The sequence below is a fragment of the Ciconia boyciana genome, chromosome 27 (assembly GCF_034638445.1).
Source record: "Ciconia boyciana chromosome 27, ASM3463844v1, whole genome shotgun sequence".
NCBI lineage: Eukaryota > Metazoa > Chordata > Aves > Ciconiiformes > Ciconiidae > Ciconia > Ciconia boyciana.
In genome coordinates, this window is record NC_132960.1 from 2782840 (window position 1) to 2798903 (window position 16064).

The 16064-nt window shown below is 50.9% G+C and overlaps 1 protein-coding gene across 1 annotated transcript; it reads right to left on the reverse strand.

Annotated features, from left to right (window-relative positions):
- Nucleotides 1-240: 240 nt before the first annotated feature.
- Nucleotides 241-15838, reverse strand: FAIM2 (Fas apoptotic inhibitory molecule 2). The gene is made up of 12 exons (XM_072847318.1): nucleotides 15824-15838; nucleotides 13987-14167; nucleotides 10833-10936; nucleotides 10608-10672; nucleotides 9801-9854; nucleotides 7325-7375; nucleotides 6730-6769; nucleotides 6156-6193; nucleotides 4869-4956; nucleotides 4203-4298; nucleotides 2279-2332; nucleotides 241-390 (listed from the first exon to the last, which is right to left on the reverse strand). Exons 1-12 carry the CDS (start codon nucleotides 15836-15838, stop codon nucleotides 241-243), a joined length of 936 nt encoding a protein of 311 aa, XP_072703419.1.
- Nucleotides 15839-16064: the final 226 nt, after the last annotated feature.

Below are 16064 nucleotides of genomic sequence, written 5' to 3' on the forward strand. Positions count from 1 at the left end.
CAGAAGAGACACAACACTTAAGCCCTACTTTGCTTTCTGGGTCACAAAGGCCTAACAGCATATATACAAGCTGCATAAGGAACCCAGGGGCTTTGCTCAGCTGATTGAATGGAGCCTGCTAGTGGGCCAGAAAGGGTGGGTTTGGTTTTGTTTGTTTTAACCCTCTTTTCCTCTTCTTCTAATATTTTTTTCCCAAACACTTGCATCTTGCCAGCAAAGAGAAGATACTTCTTGCTGCACTCACTCCTGGCTGGAGCCAAAGAACTGGAGGAAGAAGGAGAAGATGTAGATGATGTCCAGATAGATATTGAGGGCTCCAAAGATGTATTCCTCTGGGTTCAGTGAGTACCGACGATTCCCCATCAGCATCTGGGTATCAAATGCCAGGAACTGTGAGGAAAGAAGAAGAAACCCAATAACAGTCACATGGAGATTTGGCACATGGAGGCAAGAAATGCCCTCATGATAGGAGTTCTTCCAATTGCTTCACTGTACACAACCAAAATGCAGCCACTTTTTATGGGCTGTAATAACTGCAGTTTGAAAGCTCAGAACAATGCACTGAACAAGCTGCAACTTTCCCCTTCCTTCATTTCACTCTTGATAGTCAAACCCTGAGCCTAACTATTACTGCAGGCCTGCTTCCTTCATGCTTTTTCCCAAGGTTCCCCTTTGCTTCATCCATCCCAGATGTGTCCCAGGATCAGCTGTGCAGCAGTTCTCCCTGTTCCTCCTCAGCCAGTCCCTACGACTTTTTGTTCCCAGATTTCCCCCAGCTCAAACACCTGCCAGGTAACAAGGTGACCTGGACCCAACGTGACATTGCAGCAGCAGCAACACCAGAGCAATAAAGAGCAAGAAACCCCAGATCCTGGGCAGCACCAACGTCTGCAGAGCTGCCAAAGGTAGCCCGACCCAGAGGGGAGCTAACACCTTTCTGAGGTACAAACACAACTGAGTGCAGGGCAGATTTTACCAGTGAAGCCATCACAGTGGGAATCCACTGCCCAGCCTGCCTGCAGAGACACAGCACTCACAGGAACAAACATGGGCTACAGGGCAGGCTGGTGGCCCAGCTGCAAGAAAACCTGCACCTTGTTGCGTGACTTCAAGCTCAATATCTTCTCCCATCTCACCTTTACACCCTCTGTTAATCTAGCCCACGACAGACACCTTGGCATGGAGCTCTTCAGGGTTGGCAGGGCATCTTTGCCATCACCTGGGGGTGGCTGGCACCTCTGCCCTCCCCAGTCATAAATAACAACTGATCCCCCCAGACACCGTCAGGCTGAGCTGACAAACCTGGCACAATAGACTCCACCAGCTGGGTTTCTGACTGGAGTTTATGGGGCAATTATAAGATGTTTAGCCTACTTGTATTTTACAGAGCAGGCTTTAATCATGAATCACAGAAGAAATATCCGAGCTCACTTAAAATGGCTTTATTATAGCTAATAAATGAAATTGCCCAACTGTTCTTATTCACAACATGCCCAATGGGCACCGCCTTGAACCCCAAGGCAGCCCTCCTCCTGACCCCCACCTCAAGGTAATGCCAAGCATCTTCCCAAACAACTCCCACACCTGAATAGCAAGCACAGCACTGCCGGGACTTGCTCTGGGAAGAGGCTTGCAGGAGGGACTGCCGGGGAACAGTCAAAAGAATGAATCAAGCCTTTTCAACTTTTCTTGGAGGAGCTGCCCAGCTTCAGGGCTTTTCCTGCCTGCAATGAACCTTCCTAATGCCCCTTAATACCAAACCATGGCCTCTCACTCTCTTTCTGTACCTCTGTTTCTGTTAGTCAAACTCATACCCAGTCCTTGGCCCACTCCCACTCAACCAGCCCCGACCTGACTTTGCTCACTTCTGCAGCCTCATTTCATCCCCAGGCCCCCTCTGAGCCCTGCAGTCCAGCTCCCACTGCTCTGCCAAAGCTTAATCTCCACTTTTACCACTCCAGAGATGCCTTTTTGCCCTGTCCCTGCAATGCTTTCTGCTGTTCACACCTAGTATTGCGCATACGGCATGGGTTTGCCAATCACACCGCGCTCTGCACCAGCACTGTCACGTACACCAACACCTTCTCAGGACAAGGCTGAGGTCACTGCAATAATTGCTATTCATGAGCCATGTGAGGATGTGGAGCTCTCTGCAATCCCACAACTCACTCTTCTCCCTTCCCCAACCACCTTTCAAGGCTAAAAGCATTTATTCCTTGTTTATTTGCTTATTTTTCCTGCCAGCACATTCCCAGGCCCCATGACCAGCACCACTTACCATAGTAAAGATAATGGCACCAAGCAGAGCGTAGATCGCGTGGAGCCAGGGGACCTAAAGGAAACAAATCCATCAGTCAGTGCCTGGGAGAAGAGTGGTTAATTAGGACTTGACACAGAAGAGGGCTTAGCTCTCGTGTGTTAGGGAAAGTGCTCTAATAGCTCAGGATGGACTTGCACCACTTCCAGCTCCAACACAGCTTCTGTTGTTGACCTTTTCGTGGCAAAAAACAGGTCACTGTGCCTCAGTTTCCCCTCCCACTGTGGCCATTGTGTCTACTTGGCTCATAAGCTTCTAGATCAGGTACTTGTGTTTCCAAATAGCCTACTTCAACACCGCTGCTGTCTCTGTGGAAATATCTTAGCCCTATCCTGATGGAAAAATATTTTGCAGCAGCCCTAGGTGTTTATTTACCCAGACAAGGTTGATGCCACTGGAAGAAACACCAAATGCTTCCAAGAGCCAGACCCAGCTTTAATTAACAAGCATAACTTAAATGTGTTCATCTGCTGGAGTCACAGCAGGAAATTCACCAGAATCAAGACCAAACCCCTGCTTGCTGTGGCACAGTAGCACACAGCACTAATGGAAAAGTTGCCTGTATTCCAGGAGGAGGTGCCCACATGGACAGCCGCTTCAACCCAGAGATCGCAGCCTGCCTCCCCAGATAGACAAGCTCATTACAGGGCTGCCTCAAGCTATGCTTATCTTGACAAGCTACAAGATAAAGAGTAGTTGTCTCAACAGTTTAATGGCAGGAGCTTGGCACTGCAAGCTGGTTTACCCTCACGTTTGCACAGGGGGGAGGTGGATCTCAAGCCAAGACAACCAAAATCCAAGCTGCTGGTTTTGGAAACACCAGCCTGCGTATTTGTCCATCATCAGACCAACTCTGGGACTAGTACCAGTGGGAGTGTCTCCTGCAGGTCTGGCCCTTAAAGTATGATTAGGTCCCCAGAGAAGCCAGGTAAGATGTGAAGGGTTTGGAGATCACTTAAAGGCTGCCGTGATCAAAGCCAGGTGCCTCCGTGTCCAGCACAAGCAGGCATTCAGGGTGATTAATGGTGGCTGCACAGCCCCACACGTCTTCCCTCTTTCATCAGCATCTTCCAGGGTCTGTCAGGCTCTTGCCTGAATGACAACTCACCTAATGAGAGACTCTTGGATGGAGGCCAGACACTCCATGCTGCCACACCAAATCCTCTATCAGGTGTGGTCACAAGCCACTCCAAGATTTCAGCCAGGCACAGCCAACACCAGCTGTGATCAGGTCTGAACCAAAAAAGCAGGGAGGCTGAAGGAAGGGGCTGGACCCATGCAAGAGGGGCTGGCAGCAGTTGGAGGAGTGACAAGGTAGTCACTCATGGTCAGGAGTTGTTCCCGGGCTCCTCTCTAGAGGGGCTTATTTCTGAGAAATTTGAGCCTCAAGATTTAAACACTGCAGGACAGCGCCTGATGTTAGTGTGAATACAGCCAGGTCTGGCCAGACAGGCACCCCACTGCACTTGTCCAGAGTCCAAGTCCTGCCTGAATTTGGGGCAAGAGCTCTGTTTTGTGTTGGGCAGGCCAATGCTTTAATGTGCTTACCGCCCTGGTTTTACTGGAGGGGAAACTGAGGCACAAGCAGGTGATGTGACCTGCCGAGGGGGTCATTACACAGCTCCAGGAACAGAAGCAAACTTCCTCAAGCCCCAGGCCAGTGCTGTCCTACAGCCCGATATCTGATTGTACAACAAGAAGGCAACAGCCACCTGGTCTTGCCTTTTGTTTCTGTTGGTGTTTCTGCACATTTTTGGAGAGCAGGCTGGGACACCCCTCCCAAGCCCAGCCCTGGAGCTTGCCCACTTTAGGCTGATCAGCTCCCAGCCTTGCACCAGGACTGGTAGCACTGGGCGAGGAAGGAGGGGCGCAGGTCATTACTCACATATTGGTAGGGCAGTATCACAGCCAGGATGATGCCACCAAAGAAGAGTACCATGAGCATCACGAAGAGGACACCCTGGTAGGAGGTGAAGTCAAACTGCAGAGGTAAAGAACATGATGTTACAAGTGCAGAGTGCTGAAACAGGAGGTAGCGAGGGGAGCCAAACCTCCCTGTGTCCACAGGGAGGGACTTCCCAGCAGCACACCCGTCTTGCTGTCACACGGCAATTGCTTCCTCTGCATCTCAGGTCCTATAGCCCAACACCCACCTGTATGGCACACAGATCCAAATGCTTACCATATCCCCTTTATTGCCATGGGCAAGAACTCAGTACCCATCACATACCTGAAATCCAAAAGCCCATCACACACATTTGTGCCAGTGCCCTTCTGTACCCCACAGCCTAATCCTCAAACCCCCCCCCCCCCACCTTACCCCCACACATTAGCATCTTCCAGCCCTATCTATTCCCCTGACACATCCCTCGCCCCAGCATCTGTCCTAATCTTCCTGTAACCTTCACTTTACATCCCAGCTTCCCTCAGGTTGCTCCTGTATCCAGAGCCCTACAGACCTGCCCCTCACACCACCCTCAGCACTGCCTGACCCTGTGGTCCTACCCCTGGGAGATGCCTCTCCTAGAGGGACTGATCAGCACAAACTCACCTTGGTCTGGAAGCTGAATATCGTGACAGACAGACACACCAGGGCTGTGATCCCCAGACACAGAAGGACCGACTTGGTATTGTAGTAACTGCAAAATGAACAGCAAAATCACTTTTCAGTGTTTCCCACAGGGACAGGTGGAAGGAAGAATTAAGGCAGGCAGAAGCTTAGCAGAGTAAAGCATGAGTAAAGTACAGGTAAAGCATGAGTCCTAGGGGCACAAACAGCACTGAAATTATCAATGTCCCCCCTTAATGTAAAAAGGGAAAGATAGAAAACACTTTTAAAAAGACTAAATGGGTTTTCCTCCTGCTTTAAATAGAAGAGGGCAGGCAGGAGGGCACGTCTGTGCCTTCTGGGAACTCATGAGCAGCTAAGATGGGCACTTACTATAAAAATCTATCTGTCCATGGACAGATGGAGAAGGGGGAGGATTCAAACTGGGAGGTAATAAAAGTGGAATGACAGACATCATCATTGCAGCACAATGAGGAATCAGAAAGCTGCAGTCACTGTTACACTACTGATGTGCTCGTAACAGGGGTTTGAGTCTTGGCAAACTGCAGGGAAAGGAGGATTTGAACAGGTAGAGAGACTGCAGGCTTAGGCTATAATTTTTTTGTATGTCTGACTACTGATTTTGGTTACAGCACCAGGCTCAGCCCTAAGGAAAGCCAGTCCCCACTCTCCCCTTTGGTTTGATTTGAGGGTGATATCACTGGTATTTTCCCCGAGCTGCTGAAGCCACTATTTTCTTTGTCCCCAGCACACATCCATCAACACCCACTGGCTCATCTGCCTCATCACCAGGGACCCACGTGAACCAGGGCTGATCTTGTGAGCAGATTGTAACAGTAAAAACACAAGCAAAAGGCAGCAAGCTGTAGACTACAAAAACCATGAAACTGCTGGAAAAAAACTCCTTGTCTCACTCCAGCCCCATCTGCTAAAGTGCTGCTTAGTGGAAAAGGCGAGATCACAGTATACAGTAGTCTATATACAGCCTGTGCAGGCTGTGCTGTGCCCCTGGCTCTCTAGTGCTCTCGTGTAGGATTTAGCACAGCCAGGAACTACCCTGTGCTGCCCCAACTTGGCAGAGAAGGGCATGCCACCATAGGTCTTGGAGAGCCTCTTTAAAAAGTGTTTTCAAAAGGCTTTGTGTGGCTACTGGAACAGCTCCAAAGAGATCAGGTGGCCCATATATTTCAGAAGTAGGGAAGTTTTTTTTTTGCAGGAAGAGACAGGACATAGACCAGAAAACCTCCAGAGACCGCATGCTCAACCTACCTGGAGAGCATCCCAGTGAGATAAGCCATGGAGAGTGTCTGGGAGGGAAGGAGAACCACATTAGTCCTGCATTCACGTCCCAGGGGACACACACAGATAAAACATTTTGATTACAGTGATAAGGGCAGTGAAGCCCCTTAAATGGATGCTCAAGAAAAGCAATTTTTACATAGTTTCTAATCCTCCAGTGACTAATATCCACAGGGCAGGTTAAAGTGAGGGCAGGCCACCACCCTGAGAGCAGTCCCACCTTCTCATCCCTCTACCCCTCTTGCACAGGACTCCAGCACCCTACCCCCCACCTCCCACCACTGACCAGCCTCCACAGGCATTGTTTGGGGGGGGGGGGGGGGGGGGTGCCTTTTTTTTTTTTTTTAAACAGAGGCTCCCTTCTTTCCTGCTTATCACATTCTAGTTCAATTACAGCTCCTCAGCCCAAGTGCAGGGCAATTAGAGGACTTTCTGCAGGGCTTTCTGCAGGAATCCAGACCAGACGTCTCTCCTGCTTGGAGCCATTATGAAACCCTCACTGGTTGCAGGGGCAGGGCAGACGCTGTCCAGGTGTGCTACTTACAAAGATGCTCAGCAGGATCAGATTCCATGGGAAATACCTCCTGCAAGTGAAGAAACAGGGACTGGTCAGCCCTGCGATGCAGAGGGCAGAGGTAATTAGCAGCGCTGCACAACAGGTTGCATCAGATGTGCTATATAATTAATGGCCTGTGCAGCAAATGGCAGTAGTGCAAGGGGACAGTCATCCTGTTGGGAATGAGACAGCATTTGGAGTGCTCCTAGACCAAAAGGGCAGACGTCCCCATGATATTCCAGCAAAGCCGTCAGCAATCCCCGGCTCCACTGAGAGCAAAGATGATCGTCCTCTGCAGTATTTAATAATGAGAGTTTGGAGCTACACAGCGATGCAATCATTGCTGCAACATAGCTCCCTTTCCACTTCCAGTTGCAATTTGACTTCAGCTTTTAATGCTGTGTTGCGGCAACCCACAACTGCATTAGGCCTGAAAATACAGCTGCCACCTCGGTCCCTACTTCACTGTGTCAGCATGACCCCATCCAATCTCTGCGACATTGTTGGTCACGCTTGAAACAAGGAAAAACATTCATCCTTCATTTCACAGGGCTGTTTCAAATCCAAAAAGAAAATATTTTACCTGGGTCCGGAGCAGCAAGCAAGAATCAAGTAGGTCACAAAGAAAACAGCACTGCAAAGACAAGAAAAAGAGCAGTTTAGGGAGGAAAGCCCAAGCATTGTGTGTTGATGCAGGAGAGAATTCTCCAGCTGACAAGTTTCAGTGCTCTGCTGCACTGTTTAACATACAAGCACCGTGCCAGAAGTTGAGGCTGGGTAGGGAGCAAGGCAGTAACTATCTCTCGCTGAAACAGTTTTCCGCCCACAGCTGCCTACTTTGCTTATGCCAGTCCAAGGTGGGACAGCACAACCGTCCCTGAGAAACCTGAAGGATGGTTTTAGAGCAGAGCAAGGGCAGCATTCAGGTCCAGGATAGATGGAGCACCCAAACGTGTTTGCTGTTGACACCTCATCAGCGCATGAATTGCTCATCCGGAGGTGGCCAGACTTTGCCCCTCATTTCCAGGCACTTCCTGGCTTGGTGGGATCAATCCCAGCATCCTGCTGGGATTTCAGCAGCACTTAAACCAAGATTCACAGGGCTGGTAGAAGTGACTTGCCTAAGGCCAGAGGGAAGGTCTGTGCCAGAGAAGGGAACTGGTCCCATGTTACTGGCACCAGCACTCGAGGAAAAGAGTTCAACAGCAGAAAGATCCTCTGAGGTCAGTAAAGCTCGCAGACCCAAGCCTAATATGCTGTTGCACAAGCTATCCCCAGGTCACAGGAGAGTTATTTATCTCACATGACTTGACCCTTCAGCAAAGCAAAAAAATCCAACAGCTGAGGGATGGTCTCCCTCTGCTCTGGACATCACGCAGCCCGGGTGTTTTTCCACAGTGCTGATGGGTTATGGCACAGGGGGAACCTGCTTACCTGCTTTCACCCAGCGCCTGGGGGGGGAAAGCAGCTTCCAAGCATGCCGATGGCTGCACGATAGCCAGTCACCTTAGGTCTAATAAATGAACATGACGGCAAAACCCACAGGCCATGATAAATGCACCAGAGATAAACCTGAGCATTGCTCTCCCACGGGGAAACCAGGAAAGCTGGAGTGGACACAGCTGAATGGATGGAAAGAAAGAACGTAGGGAGCGAAGAGAGCCATTGCAGTTGTCCATCTCCTTTGCATCCCTTGTTGCACATCTGCTCTTGCTTTATTCCCTCTAGCCACCACCCCAGCAGTAGAAAAAACACCCTAGGGCACTCACTTCTATTTTACAGAGATATATAGAGAGTTGGGGTCTCTGTGTATGAAAGAGATCCAGACCCAGATCAGGACAAGCAATTGGAGACACTGGGATGGAGGGAAGGGTTGGCTTGCTGGGCGGTGAAGGGACAGACAAAATTTAAGTCCCTCAAGTACAGACCCTACCCCCAGCTGGCCCAAGATGGGTTTGCTCCTACTGAAAGATAAAAATGCTAACTGTCCAGTAAGCTACAGGAGATGAACCCAAAGGTCAAAGCATAAACCTGACCAGAGCTTGGTCTTGTCTCCCTACAAGGCAACGCAGCTTCTCCAGTCTACCAACTGGCCAAGAAGGAGCACATTGTTTTCCTTTAAGGTCAAAGAGGCATGCTGATGCCAGTTCCCTTCTATTACTGCTATTTTTGGTCTTTTTTTCTAAGTTATATAAGCTGGTGTATCATCTCCAGGCCCGGATGCATTTCATGATTTGGGTGTGAGCTAATTAAAGCCAAGTTCACAGAGCCTTGTTCACAGACAATTGCATCACACACTCTGCCTGCTTAATTAGCAGCACTAACACAAGTGGCATCCAGGAAACCAGCACAACTGCAAATATACTAACGCATGGAAGCACAGCTACGCTACCTCCAAGCTGACCTTTTGGACCAAGCTTGACTAATGAATGGCATCCCAAAGTCTGGGCACTGAGAGCAGCTCCGTGATGAAGACCCAGGCATGACAGCCCCACAAACATCCTTCCTATTCCCTCCAAATGCATCCCTCCCCTTAACATTGCCTTGCACCCTTCTTCATCTGTTGCATACCCAGGCATGTGATGTAAACCCAGGCAATCTCCTTGCTTTCAATGGGACAAACCCAAAATTAAGCCTCTAAGGTACCCTAGGCACCCTTTCAGGTCTCACATCTGGGTCCCTACCCTAGGCACCCTTTCAGGTCTCACATCTGGGTTTCTGCACTGTTCTCCTGGAAGCTCCCCAGTTTTACCTGATTTGCTCTGCAAGCAATACTCATGTACTTACTTTGACCCTGGTTTGTAGAGCAGCAAGCCCTCTTTTTGAAAGTATTTGTAGATATCTAGTATCTCTCATGTCTCAGACTCATTTAGGTGACATTTCCTATCTTCTCACCTCAGAGTTATCCATGAATTTCCCCAGCTCCCCCCGTACACACATTAGAGCAATTCTTCACACGTAAGATACAAAAGTGTTTGGAAAGCGTCTCCACATCACCACAGCCCCGTCCAGAGCTGTTTGGAGCATACATGGCCATAGGAGAAGACAGAGATACTCACTAGGAAGCCCAATACCAGGCAGCATGCGTCTGAATGTACCCCTTGACTGGCTCGCTGCAAGACAGAGAAAAGGGATGCTGAGCGGAAAGCATAAAAAAGCCAATCACTTTACAAGTTGCTGCTAAATTAAACCTAGGAACACACACGGGGTGATGCAGCACAGGGTATGTAAAAAAACAAAACAAACCCCCAGCCACGGCTGAATCTATCCAGCAGACTGACCAACTGGAAAGAAATTCAACCTGTCAAGTCAGAAAGACAGCCCTGCTGCTATCCGTTGCACAGTCAGGCTTGCTCGGGGAACAGCCGCTGCCTTCTCTGAGAAGTTATTAAAGAGCTGAAATCCTCAGGCTGACAGTGGCTCATTATTTATTCCAGAGGCAACGTGAGCTGCACATGCCCAAAATGCTCAGTCATCCGAGCTAGAGACAGCCGCTGCTCGAGTGTGGGGTATCTGCTTCTGCAAGGGGAGGTAACCCAATCCCTAAAGCTGAGGTAGGCTGGGGTCTGATGGCCTTGATAACTCCCAAAGGAAAAATACAGCAGTTAATGCTCAAGGGCAAGCAACCCAGGCCTCTTGGCTGGGGATAGCACCCAGAAGGGACGATGCACCATCCAGAGGACATGCAGGAAAGGTAGCAGAAGTACTGAAGGATGTCTCAGGGTTCCCTCAGTTTTGTTTTTGTACTGGAGCACATGGGGAAAAAAATTCAGGTATCTACATAACAGACAACACCCCCAAGTAACAGGTAATTCAGGAACAGGTCATACACAGGACAAAGCATTACAGCTACACAAGAGACCTACCAGAAGGTGAAGAAAGCCACAATAACGACAGTGACCAAGAGCTGGACCATCAGGATGGCATAAACCTGCAACAAGAGGCAACCCATGGGCAACCCGCAGACTCTCTGCTTCCCACCCAGCCCAGGGAAGCCAGCCAAGCCATTGCAGCCAGGTCCCTCCAAGGGCTCAGAGCTCGTCTCCTGCCTTCACAGGGGAAGGTTGAGCCCGGAGAGCCTTGCCCCTTACCTTCCTGATGAACACTCTGCGCACATTCCTGTCATCCCAGCTGAAGGTCGTGAGCATTTCTGTGTCCCCTGGGTACCCGCCACTGCCATAGCTCGGGCTCGTGCCTGAAGCAGAAGCCAGACAGATCAGCTCCCATCACCCAGTTCCCTCCCCAGCTGCAATAATCTGACCCCAGTGATTGACTACAGCCCAAGAGGCCCAAATTTCAAGGTTTTCTTGTTGCACTGCAAAACAGAGGCTTGCTGGGATGCACTCTGCTCCCTTCCCACTCCTGCATCTTATTAGGGCCATCTCCAAGAACAGAGCAGGGGAACCACTTCTGCAAACTCCAGCACGACAAAGACACCAGGGTTAATTCCTGTCTATGGTAACACCATATTTTTAATGGCAATTAGAGGGCTTGTATCATATCCTCGCTCACCTTTCACTGAATATTAAAGCATCCTCCAGAGGAGCCATGACTCAGGACCTCTGTCATTCCCATCAGGAGCTCTGGTGCAAGAGGATTCCCTCACTGCTCTGTAATTGCCTGAGCTTAGACTGTCTGTGTCATGTCTTAAGTCAACAGCGTGCCCTCTCCTCCGAGAGGACCTCGTTACAGCCAGCTTTTCCATAAGGTCCACCCCTGAATCTGATTTCTATGGAGGGAGTCAGAGAACGGTTTAGCAGCAAGCCTAAACAAGGGAGAAACAACCCTGATGCTACTGCTGAGAGTACCTTCCCCAAAAATCACTGCACCAAAAATCGTGTGGACCCAGCCCTGTTTTGCTGAGGGCTCTCCAATACAAGCTCTTGTTGCTGGAGTTTCCCTGCAGATGGGCAAGGAGGAAGGCTGCCCCATAAAGCATCAGTTTGCTCTGCAGCCTGAAGGGAGATGGAGGGAAACATCAGAAAACCTCTGCCTGCTGGGGAGGCGACTGTGCCGACAGCCAGGGATGAAGGTAGCAGTGACGATATTGGAGGGCAGGGCACTGCGAGGAGAAACCCAAAGCAGCAGCTTCTCCCTGTTAAGATCAGCTGCACAAATTAGATGTAAGAATCAGCCTTCTCCATCTCCTGAACCTCATGCTCAAGAAGAAATAAAACAAATATTGAAACTTCAGTTGTCTTAGCACATCATTCCCCTGCGCTATTCACTTATCTTGCAAATATGCCCTTCCATGTTACTAAGTCTCCCCACCTGGGTTTCTTTAGAATGAAGGCTTACGCGATTACACCAGCTACACATTCATGTCCCTCCCTGTTTGACAGATGCCTCCCCTCCTTCTCAAAGCTTTTTAGCTCAGTGATACTCAGATCCTCCAGGTAGATGGAGGAAAGACCCTCTCAAACTCAGGACAGGCTGCAGACACCAGGAAAGCCAAATTCAAGGCCCTGGTCCTGGATTTCTTCTATTTTACTGGTCAAAGGCTGTTTGCTCTTATCGCAGAAGCCTCATCCTAAAGATGCTCTTGGCAGGAAATAAATCCCTTGTGCTCTTCTTCTGCCTAATAAGTCTCTTGTGCCGCCTTCTACGCCCCAGTGAAGATGAAACTCCTGCAGTGCATCCTCCCTGCATTTCTGCAAGATCTGTCATCACCCACGCGGGGCCGAGAGCACCTGAGGCCCGTATCCCCGGGACACTTCAGTGCCTCCTGCCTCAAAACAATCAGGGCATCTAAATACCAAATTAGGCACCTAAATGCCTCAGAGGAATGGAGGGGGTTTCCTCCTCACCAGCTAGTGTCCCCAGCACCCATCACCTCCTATCTGTGGCCACATCTGAGGTAACAAGACAGCATGTCCCGAGCTCATTATTAAAGAAAGCAACCCAAAACACATGCCACGTCTCTCCAGCTACTTCCAGTCCCACATAAGCTGTTAGACACAGCCCCACGGCACGTACCCCCGCCGCCCCAGACCCTGGTACAGGAGCCACAGCTTGCAGCGTGGCCAAGGGCAAGGAAAGGGGAGAAGGACATGAAATCAGAGGAAAACATCAGCAGGGATCAGGACACAGCTGCAGAGAGGAAATCCTGCCAGGCTTGTCAGGGAGGGGACAAGAGATGACACATCACCTAAAAAAGTCCTCTGGGATACCCAAAATACCAGCATCCTAACCCATTTGGGCTTTACCCATCCTAATTCATCACGACAGTAGAAAGACCCAGATGGTTGTTTTAGCAAGCTGGGAGGTTATTTATCACCTCTGTTTCTGACCCCTGAAGGCAAACAAGAATGGGAAAAGCCTGTGAAGCCATCGGAGTGTGCAGGCACACACATCTCAGAGGGGCTGAGCTTGATCTTTTCCCTTCCCTAAACATCTCCATCCCTGCAGCTGCGACCATCCCGGATGGATGGAACAGGCAGCCAGCAAAGCACAGCAGAGGAAGAGGATTGAGCAGAAAGAGAGGACTCAGTCCCTTCAGTGCTCTCTCCAGTTCAAGCTGTGCTGACTGAGCAGTTGGCCACCCCAGCAGACTCGCTTGCCGGCCATTGTGTCCTGCATCCATCCCAATGTGCCGCTACACAGCTGTTCCCCTGCACTGGGCACATTCGAGCCTTTGTCCGCTTGTCACAACCAAGCAGAAGCTGCACGCAGCACCCAGGGAAAAGCTGTTTGTTTGCTGAGGAGTTGGCCACACAGACTGATGCTGGAACAATTCAGCCTTCAAGTCCAGCCATGTTTTAGCCTCCACTGGCTCTGAACACCAGCTCATAGCAGCCAGACATCACTGATGCCATGACACTGATTTTGCTAGTTCAGCAGCTGCTTTGAAAGCTGGGGTTGAGCAGGAGCTGGAGGGGGGGTGCTTCCTGCAGAGCTGGGAGCATTGCACCAGGGCTCTTCCCAGCCCTGGCAGGTGGCATTGCCCAGTACCAGCAAGCTGGGAGAGGGGATTTTTCCCATCCCAGTACTGGGAAGGAGAGCAGAGAGCACTGGAGTTTAGTCCCACCTCTGGAAGGCAGTGTGGTCTAGTGGTTGGGTGAAATGGCTTTTACATATAGATATAGACTTATAGAGCTTACAGCTACAGCTCTAGGGTGAGCTCTACCATGGACCAAGCTGGGCACCACATCCCTGGTTCCCCTCTTCTCTACAAGCCTGTAGGGGGGATCTCTGGACCCCTCTCTGCCAGGGGCTCACCCTGGGTCCAGCCACAGAAGGACTTACTGGGGTCGACATAAGCCCAGCTGGGGTGGAGCGGGACTGATGGGGGAGGAGGGTAAGCACCAGACTTCATCCCTTCTCCTGCTGTCGCCTCCTCATAGGTCGGGGGAGCTGGTGGAGCTGTGGCATTGTCCTTCTTCTCCCCTTGCCCCTCGGAGTTGGGGGGTTTGTTGTTCACAGAGAGCTGCACAGAAAGGTGGGGGGGCAGATAGAGAGATTAGACTGTAAAAGCAGCACAGAAACTGCCCTGCAATGGGAACCCAACAGAGCACAGACAGAGGTCTGGAGGTGCCTCTGTTGGATCCCAGGAACTCGAAGGACACTCAGTAAATCCTGTGAGCTGGCAGTGGACCCATCCCTGCACCCCCAAGAAGGAGCATCCTCTGCTGCGACTGAGGGAAGAGATGGGAAAACACCTGGCATGTTAAAGGGGATGAAAAATTATAGGCAACCAGGTCTGAGGGGAGACACAACCTTGCCCAGGGTCCTCCGTGGTGCCTCAGGCTCATATGTAACACTGGAAAGTATCCAAATAATTCTCTGCTTTTCAGCCTACTTCTTTCTAAATTTCCCCTTAAAAAGATCTTTCAGTTACAGGGCAGAAAACCCTGAACTCTTTCCTTTCCACTTACATGCACATTTAGGGGAGTTTCTCCTAGCCCCCAGGAAGTGCTCTGGCTTGGCCCTCCAACATTTTCTTCTAGCTCATTCCTCTCTGCCCATCTAGAGGCTCAGCCTTGCTGCTTTCTGTAATTTGAAGATGCAGCTAAGGGACTTGGGATCCCATGTCTTCAGGCTACAAAATCCCAGCAAAGAGCCAGCCTCAGGCCACCTGAGAACTTGCTTCTCCTTGGGAACACCATCCATTTAACCTTCTAGATCTTTGTCATCCCAGGATAAGTTATGAGCCTGGTATCCTGCCCTCACTGCCAAAGGGGGTGACAGCTCAGCGTCAGGGATAGCATCCCCATGGATCACAGGGATGCAGGGCTGGAACCGCAAAAAGTCCAAAGTGAAGCAGATCAACTAACCAGCACCTCAACAGACAGCACAGTCCCTGTTAAGAAGGTCTTAAATTAAAGGTGTAACAGGCCCTTGAAATTATATAAAGCCAGGGTACTGGGCTGGTATGTGCACCACAAGCAGACCCAGCTGCATCAGGATAACTGTGCCACCTCCTCTGCCAGCTCACAGGGACTGTCCTCTCCCTGTCCTCCATTACACAGCCCTTGGGTATAGGGTGGCCAATATCATGCAAGACCCCCAGAGATACCCAAGGAGATACAAGAGGGACAGTGCCGCCTGCATCCAGGCAGCCTCCAGCATTGCATCGTTGTCATGGCAATGGTGCCCTGTGCTGGCAGAGGATGCATAAACACCACCAACTCCCCCCCCCTCCCCCCCGGTCCCTGAGCATTGGAGAACCCCAAAAAAACAGAGCTCCCTGGAGCAGAAAGGAGGTGCTCAGGGCAGGTGCCAAGTGCTGACTGCTGGGGGCATGGATGGGAAAGCACAAGCACCCCGTTGAGCTCCCCAGCATCCAGGACAGGTGGAGGAAACAGCCACAGGTCCAACAGCAGGGCTGAGCTCCACATCCAGCACCAGGAAAACAGCCCCCAACGCCATAATGACACAACCCTCCACCCCCTTCCTGTGCCAAAACCACCCCCGTCGCAGGGGCCAACGCACCAGGGTGTGCATGGGTACCCAGCTCCCCCCTCCACAGCAATTGTTTTATTCCTTAAATCCCCTCCCTTCAACCCATTTCACCCCCCCACCCAACATGCAACGATTATGCAAGCAGGACGACTCATCATCCAAGCACTGGCCTCCCACCTACCTTCCCCTGGGTCATGGCTCCTCGCTAATGATGCTGCCGGACCCTGCGAGCAGCAGCAGGAGGAAGAAGGCCGTAGCTGAGCACGAGCCTCCTCGCCGGGTCCCTTCCGCCCCCTCTCCCGGGGTGTTTCGGGGCTGGCTGCAACCGCTGCAGCCTCTGCAGCCTGTGCTGATGCCTTCACCTTCTAGCAACATCCACAGAGCAACAGGCGTTGAAGGGAGGACCGTACCATTCCCAGCCT